The 8,977-nt window shown below is 38.5% G+C and overlaps 1 protein-coding gene across 2 annotated transcripts in view; it reads left to right on the top strand.

Moving 5' to 3' along the window:
- Positions 1-1,824: 1,824 nt before the first annotated feature.
- The window catches only part of VSNL1 (visinin-like 1), a 112,560-nt gene continuing 105,407 nt past the window's right edge, over positions 1,825-8,977 (top strand). For both annotated transcript variants that reach the window (XM_006835268.1, XM_006835267.1), the window contains exon 1: positions 1,825-1,986. In XM_006835268.1, the coding sequence (XP_006835331.1) occupies positions 1,825-1,986 (162 nt within the window). The remainder of the gene's footprint in view (positions 1,987-8,977) is intronic.

The following is an 8,977-nucleotide window of genomic DNA, read 5'->3' as shown; positions in this document are numbered from 1 at the left end:
TCATCATCACTGGCTTTACTGGTTGGCATATAAATTTGGATGATAGTAACTAGTCTTCCTTGTAGGTGTATATATAGTATCTTTCATAGACAGCATTGCACTTCTGCACTTCAAGATAGTCTTGAAATGTTCTTTTTTAAGATGAATGTGATGCTATTTGCCTACAATTTGTCATTCCCAGTATAGTAAGCCATGTGATTGTCTGATTCAAAATGACAATACTAGTCCATTTCAGCTCACTAATGACTAGGATATGAATCTTTATGCATTCCATGTAAAAAATTTTTTTTTCTTGCCATTTGCTTTATTGTACTATTTCTCCTCATTTTGAGTTGTGTCCCATCAGCAAATGAAGTTCTCAAAACTATGCTCCATTCATGCCATTATGTCTACTTTGAGGAGGCAGCTCTTCCCCAATTATATTTTGAGTGCCTTCCAATCTGAGGGGCTCATCTTCTGGCAATGTATCTGAGAATGTTCCATTGTTACTCATGATGTTTTCATCTTCTGGTACTATATCTGACAATGTTCCTCTGTTATTAATAAGGTTTACAGTGGCTAACAATTCAGAAGTAGTCTGCATCTTCCTTCTTCCTAGTCTGTCTCAGTCTGGAAGCTCCACTGAAACCTGTCCACCATGGGTGACCCTGATGGTATTTCAAATACTGGTGGCATAGCAAGCCACAGCAGTATGACAAACTGACAGACTAGAGATGTTTTTAATTGTTTATTTTTAACTTATTATTAAGAAACAAGTAGGTGAATAAGTATTTCCCAACTTATTTCTTGGAATTCTGGTGTGATGCTACAGGATAATGCACTAGACTGCAAGGTCAGTTTGAATCTTAAGGTCGGCAGTTCAAACTCACCAGCCACTCCTCATAAACCCTATACAGGGTTGCTATGAGTTGGAAGCAACCCAATGATATTAACAACAACTTATTTCTTAATTAGCCATCACAGTAAATCTGAAAGAGTTATACTATTGTCTGATTTATTACTAAAGAAATGAAAGCAAAAAGAGGTCAATTAATCTTGCCCTGAGCAACACATATGATACATGTGGAATCAGGAGTAAACGTCAGGAATGACTTCAAAACCTGTATATACTCTTTTCTCTTATACTTTACTGTGATGTTAACAATACAACTTACCACATAATTTATATAAATAGCATAATTTTGTTCATTATATTTTTATTTATTATCCATAATGATAACACTCTGAAATTGTGTCATCTGAAGCTCACCAACCCATCCCTAGAAAAACTGCCAATAGTTTGTTAGCTCTAAAGACATTGTAGGAAGTTATTGAAAATGAGAGGAGAAAAATAGAATTAATGTAACTGATAGATACTGTTTTCATTTGAAAAATAATATGCAATTTTAGATCTACACCAATTAAGAGTCAATTGCTAATCAAATTTCCCAAGTCACTTTGGGATCTCTAATAATCTAATTAATATCTCTGTGAATGAAATGTACAAGTAAGCACCTGAGCAGCAAGTGCTAATGAATTATAATTCATAGAAGACAAGCAGCTTCCATTTACTTTATAGGTATAATTAAGGAGATGCTTGCCTTTTCATCTGGGCATCATTCCCATGTAGAAAATGGTGCCTAGAATGAGCTTTGAACTGCCAGTCATTTTCACCTATTTCTCCACCAGGATTCCAACTCGAAGGAGGTAAGCTCAGGAAACTTTGATCAGATACACTAAGGAACTTCTAAGTGACTGCTCAGAACTGTAGCTTGGCTCCTAATCAAGTTTGAAATGATCACAGTCACAGTGTTAATTGCATTAATTTTCTTTTCTTCAGGCAGAATGGGGAAACAGAATAGCAAACTGGCCCCTGAAGTGATGGAGGACCTGGTAAAGAGCACAGAGTTTAATGAGCATGAGCTCAAGCAGTGGTACAAAGGATTTCTCAAGGACTGTCCAAGTGGGAGGCTGAACCTCGAAGAATTTCAGCAGCTCTATGTGAAGGTACACTGTTTTTCAATCTCTTTTTTTCTCAGGCTTGGAAAAGTTGTCTTCAAGAAATGTAGCTTAACATGGAATGTCAACTAGGAGTAATCGGTTTATTTCAATTCTGGTGGTTTTTCATCCCAAGGAGAAAAATGGATATCTAAAAAATGAAATATATATGTTTTGTTCCAGAGATAAATCAAGCATATTTTTAACACAAAAAATATTTGTTCAATCAAAACACAGTTCAGAGCCGGAGGAAGAACCATAAAAAAATCTCAGATAATAGTTGTTGATGATTATTGATAAGCTGCTGATTCCAACATCATTTGGTTTGCAAAGAATCCTTGGTGGCACTATGGTTAAGCCCTTGGCTGCAAACCAAAGGTAGGAGGTTCAAACCTACCAACAACTCTATAAAAGAAAGATGAGGCAGTCTGCTTCCATAAAGAGTTGTTGGTGCTAAGTGCCATTGTGTCAGTTCCAACTCAGATCCACCCTTTATAGGGTTTCTGTGGAGTAGCTGGTGCATTTGAACCACTAACCTTGCAGCTCAAACTGACCTTGAGGTCCAGCACATTATCCTGTAGTGCCACACCAGGACTCCTGACTCATAGCAACCCTATACAGAGTTTCCAAGGAGTGGCTAAGTGAGCTTGAACTGCTGACCTTGCAGTTCAAACCAACTTTATTGTGCAACGCATTAGCCTGCAGTGCAGAGTTGCAACCTTTGAAACCCAATGGGACAGTTCTACTCTGCCCTGTGGGGTCACTGTGAGTCTGAATTGATGCAGCAGCAATGGGGTTTGGCTTGTTAGAAGTACCTACACCTCTGTCAGTTAAAAACAGAATAAATGTGACGATCTTTTCACATGAAAAACTCTGATTCCCACAACAGCCCATTTGGAAGAGAGTTCTGGTATACACCTGGACATGAATGTGTACAATGTGAGCTTTAACTCAACATTTTGTACTGTTTAGATTATCTTTCCATAATTGTGCCATAAAAGGTATAAATTATGATATAGTGGTATTGTTTTGTTTGTCTAAATTTGTAAGTTGTATTGATTCTATAAGTTGAGATGGATTGGCACAGTGACAACAACACTGGGCTGAAGCATAACTGAGGATGGCACAGGACTGGGTAGTTTTTCATTCTGTTGTGAAAAGGGTCACAATGAGTCAGAACCAACTTGATGGCACCTAACAGCAACAACAGTTGATTCTAAATTTGGTGTGATCTAAGACATTCCATTTTGTATATACTTGTATAATATTTTGCTGTGGAAGAAGCATATTTTTTCCTTTATTTTTTTTAATTAAACTTCAAAATAGAAAAGAGAGTGTGTGTGTATTTACTTAATTGTAGCAATGAGCAGGAGATTATATACAATAGTAAACATTATCTTTATTTCTTAAATTTCAAATACCCTCACATGCAAGAAGAGACATGTATAAGAATGTGCATAGCTGCACTGTTTACAATTGCAAAACTTGGAAACAACCCAAATGCTTATCAATGGGAGAGTGAAAATGAATTGTGGTAAATCTTTTTAACACATGATGCTGACAAAACTGATTATGTTTTTGTAGAAAATGATACAGGACCCATATCTTTTACCATACACATAAAAAAATTCAAAGACCTAAATATTAAAAGTAAAATTATGAAGTTCCTGGAAGGCAACATAGAAACAAAAGGGTCCTAATTTTCGGCACAAATGTACTAACACAATATAACAAAATATAAATGCACAAACAACAGAAAATAAACTAAGTAATTGTAACCTCCTAAAAATCAAATACTTGTACTAATGCTCATCAAGACTTTACCAAAAAGAGTAAAAAAGAACCTAAAGACTAGGAAAAAAATTTGGTAATGACATATCTGAAAAGGATCTAATAAAACATAAACAACTCAACAACTCAACAACAAAAAAGACAAACAATTCAATAAAAAAAATGGGCAAAGGACATAAATAGACATTTCACTGAAGAGAACATTAAGACATCTAGCAAACACACAAAGAGATGCTCTGGATCATTAGCTGTTGTTGTTACTGTTGTTAAGTGCTGTCAAATCGTTTCCTACTTAACAGCAACCCTATATAGGGTTTCTGAGGAATTAGAAGGATATAAATCAAAACTACAATAAGATACTAAGCTACCCCTACAAAATGTTGTTGTTTTTGTTAAATAACTCGTGTTGGTCTGACTCTTAGCAACCCTGTGTAGGGTTTCCGAGGAGCAGCTGGTTAGCTTGAACTACTGATCTTTCGGTTCAAACCGACCTTGCAGATAAAACAAACAAACAAACAAAAAACAGGCATGAAAAAATGTTGTCAAGGTTATAGGAGATTGCTGGTTGGATTGTAAAATGGTACAACCACTATCGAAAATGGTATAGTGCTTCCTCAACAGAACTACAAATAGGAATACTTTGTTGTTATTGTTGATAAGTACTGTTGAGTCAATTTTGACTCACAGCAACCCTGTGTAGGAGTTCCAAGGAGCAGCTGGTGCTTCTAAACCACCAGCCTTGTGGTTAGCAGTCCAGTGCTTATCCTACAGCACCACAACAGGACTCCAAGAATACTTTAAGATCCTGTAATTATACTCCCAGGTATATATCTGAGAGATATCAGGGCAGTGACTTGAGTAGACATGGGCACACCCTTGTCCGTTGCATTATTCACAACAGCAAAATGATGGGAAAACCTAAGTGCCCATCGTGGATAAATGGATAAAAAAATTGTGGTACATACATGCAATGGGATACTACACAATGATCAAGAATAACGAGAGTTCACAAAACATTTTATAATGAATCTTGAGGAAATTATGCTGATGGGAATAAGTCAAACACAATAGGACAAATATTGCTTTGTTTTGGGTGGAAGGTTGTCAGGTGCTGATGCCGTGGGTTAATGCACTGAACTGCAAAGTTGGTTTGAACCGCAATGTCAGTGGTTCAAGCTTACCAACCTCTCCTCAGAAATTCTACACAGGGTCTCTATGGGTCAGGTCGAAACCAACTTGGCAGCACTTAACAAAAACAACGATAACAACAGCAACAGTGTGTTATTAAAGCGAACCAACTAATTAAATCAGTAACTGAGCGGGCCCTGCACTGATCACTGATGAGTGTCAGGGACCCAGAATTCTAATTAATCAAATGCCACACATCTGAGATACCCCCACAGATGTATAAAAAAACTATATTCTTAAATGTGTGCAGAAAGGCACATATATAGTTGCATGTAGACATTTTATAAGATCACATTGACATTTCTAAGATTTGAATCATTAATTATTATTAGCATGTGGTGGTGGTTATGTGCAGTGTTGTTGTTGTTGTTAAGTGCCATCGAGTCGGGTCCGACCCATAGCGACCCTGTACAGGGTTTCCGAGGGTGTAAATCTTTACGGGAGTAGAAAGCCTCATCTTTCTCCCGCGGAGCGGCTGGTAGTTTCGAACCGCTGACCTTAACGTTCGCAGCCCGATTCGTAACCACTACGCTACCAGAGCTCCTTGGTTATGTGCAGTAGAGGTCCTTTATATATAAGTGCTAAGAAATACTCCATTAATCAATGTGTATAAATTGCTTGTGCAGTGAAGTGAGGTGGCATGTATTTCCTAGATTATTAACATACTTTACAAAGTTTTCAAAGTCACATCTTTTGCCATTGTTATTGTTGAATGCCTATTGGGTCAGTTCCTACTCATAGCAACCCTGTATATGGTTTCCAAGGAGCAGCTGGTGGATTTGAACTGCCAACCCTTGGTTTTCAGTCCAGCGCCACACCAGGCATCCTTGTATCATCCAAAAGTCAATCTGTTTGCCATATTGATATTGCTAAATGTCATGCAGACTGTCACCCTGTGTTTAAGAGAGTTTTGTGTGCTGAATTCCTTGCTTTTTGTTTAAAATGAGAGACATTTTCCTTCGAAGAACAAATTGAAATGCAGGAAATGAAGGGTTCATGTGTATAATGGAAATACTAACACTGCAAAAGCATGACCCTCAAGATGGCAGTCATATCAACACTAAACATGCCTTAGTGCTTATTGTCACAACTGATGTCAATGCACCAAAAGCAGCCCCCACCTCACCACCATATGCCAGGAATGATGGGTTTTGTGTCTGTTTCAGGAAGAGGATTTATGACTTTCTGGATTTCATTTGTATTCTTGGCAGCCTCCAATTTCAGTCTCTTACCAACCATATTCATACTCGGCCTGTGCTCTTGTATCAAATAGAAAGCAGACAAAATCGTCATCTTTTTGCAGAGTTCTTTAAGGACAGAATCCAAAGGAGAATCACAGAGAATGTACCAAGCATACGGACACCAAAAACAAAAACAAAAAAGCAGGCTAGAAGGGAGAAACGTGGAAAAAGGTATGGCTTATGTTACAGGATTCAAGAAAGGAAATGATTGAACACAGTTTCTTTGCTGCTTCTGAAAAATGCAATTATACAGCAAGACTATCCTTCTCCAGTGAATAGGCACTTTCAGCAGTTTCGTCTGTCTTCAGTATGGAGACTGAGATGGTTCCTTCTAGAATTCAGCTGACCAAGCAAAGCTGCTGGTGGCCTCTACCCTCCTGTGTGTAAGGTCTGGCTGGCTCTGCTACAGTTGCTGACCGGTCCTACTCTTCCATATCCAGGAGATGTCCTACAGCCAACTGTGACAAGGGTGTCAGAAAGAGCAGGATAATGGGAGCTGTCCCTCCAGTGGCCCCTCTGCAAAGCTAGGAGCTACAAACCTCCAAATTTGGAACTCTTTGTATCCAAAATGTCCAGGAACTTCTTTCCTAGCTTTACAGTGAAAGAAGTCCTAGTGTGGCGGTGTGGGATAATGCACTGGATTGCAAGGTTGGCGGTTCAAATACACCAGTCGCTCTTCGGAAATCCTATACTGGGTCACTATGAGTTGGCACTAAGCAACAACATTTAAACTGAGACAGCCCCTCTCCTGAAACAACAACAACAAAAAAAAGGCAATTTTCCCAGCCTCACAAAAAAGAGTGAAAGCATAGTGATTATTAAGGACAAGGCATGCTAACTCCTACTTGAGCATACAACCCTGCCTCTCAACTGAATCCCGCTGCACTTACTTTACCTTTCTCTTAGAATTATAAGTATGAGGGGTCTCTGTATGAGGGTTCTCTGTGATTCTCAGGTGCAAAGAGACTGTAAGCTCCCCCAGAACAGGGCAGGCCATCCTTCTCAATACTGTGAAGCACAAAGTTTTGCGTACATTATACTCACTCGTGGTCCAGGGATTGAATTGAATTAAAAGAGCAAAGATGAAAACAACAAATCTCATGACCAGGATGGGAAATAAACCCTTCTGAAAGTAGAGAGAGGGAAAAAAAAAAATCCTGAAAATGATGGGTCCCTTGGATAATCTGTGTAAATTTCTGGATAGTTACATATTAAGTACGGAATAAGTTGCACATTTGTAGTGAACTTGTGTGCAAATGAAAAATCTCTCACGCCTTGCAGTAAAAACACTTATAAGGTAGGTATAGTCCCTGAATGATACATAGTTATCACACATGGATGTTAACCAACAATATGGCAGTTTGAATCTACCTCAGAAGAAAGAATCTACTTCCAAAAAATCAGCCACTGAAGGCCCTCTGGAGCACAGTTCTGCTTGAACACACACAGGGTCACCATGAGTCAGAATTGACACAACAGTCACTGGTTTTGGGGTTATAAGGTAGGCATGATAGTAATTCTTATTTTCATCTTTCAGATAAGATGACTAAGGCTCAGAAAAAAAAAAAAAAAATGAGGCAATTTCCTCATCACAAAAAAAGAGTAAAGCAGGACAGGTATGAAAGACTAGGCATGCTGACTCCCTCAGATACATGTGAAAATTAAATAGTGAATCAGGAAGACTGAAGAAGAATTGATGCCTTTAATTTATGGTGTTGGATGAGAATAGTAAATGTACTATTGTCTGCCAGAAAAACAAGCAAACCTGTGTTGGGAGAAGTACAGCCAGAAGGCTCCTTAGAAGACAGGATGGACAGACTTTGTCTCATGTACTTTGTGTATGTCAGCAGGAAAGATCTGTTCCTGGAGAAGGACATTATCCTTGGTAAAATAGAAGGTCAGTGAAAAACAGCTCCACAGACTCTCAGTGAGATGGATTGACACAGTAGCTGCAACAGTGGGTTCAAACGCCAATGACTGTGAGGATGGCCCAGCACTGCCTAGTGTTTCATTCTGTTGTACATAGGGTTACTATGAGTCAGAAGTAACTAGACTGCACCTAACAAAGCAAACAAAACATTGATTCTCACTATAACACACAGCCCTGCACATTAATGGGATTCACTCACCAACCAGCCCTTCCCCCAACCCATCACACTTGTGGTGTGAGCTCTGTAAAACACAGATCTGTGTGTGGTTCCTCCCAGTTGGATACAGATGTTTTCTATTTTCTTTCAGTCACATCTCATTTCAGTCAGCACAATGTCTAGCATAGTGCCTGCCATAGAATACGAATCAGTTGGTATTCTTTAATCTAAATTCTATTAAGTACTTCCTGGGTTCCTCTTTCTTGGAAAGTCTTGTGTTAGAAATATATCAATATGAGTCAAAGACAGTCTTGTCTGCCCTGTAGGATCTCATAGGGTAGTCAGGAAGACAAATTTACCAGCAACAAAATACACAAAGACAAAGGGGGTCAAGCTTGAAAGGCAGAAAGGTTAATTTCAAAATGGAGTTTTAAAATAAAGGATTGATTCAATGAAGGAAGGAGGACTTTTCTCTTAGCCTTTCACAAGATGAAATATATCTGAATAAATATTATTTAATAACTTTTTCAAACTTGGTTCCTATTCCTTCTCTGTTGATATGTGCAAATTCAGAACTCTCTGTATCTGATGTAAGGTGCCTTCTGTCAGGAATGGCCTGGCCCTTCCAGCACATAGGGATTTATGTGTTTCTGGTAACAGATGTTTTAATATTGTTATTGTTGTTAAGTGCTG

This window comes from Chrysochloris asiatica, unplaced genomic scaffold (genome assembly GCF_000296735.1).
Source record: "Chrysochloris asiatica unplaced genomic scaffold, ChrAsi1.0 scaffold00016, whole genome shotgun sequence".
Taxonomy (NCBI): Eukaryota; Metazoa; Chordata; class Mammalia; order Afrosoricida; family Chrysochloridae; genus Chrysochloris; species Chrysochloris asiatica.
The sequence above is the reverse complement of the archived record's forward strand: the minus strand, read 5'-3'. Positions and strand labels throughout refer to the sequence as shown.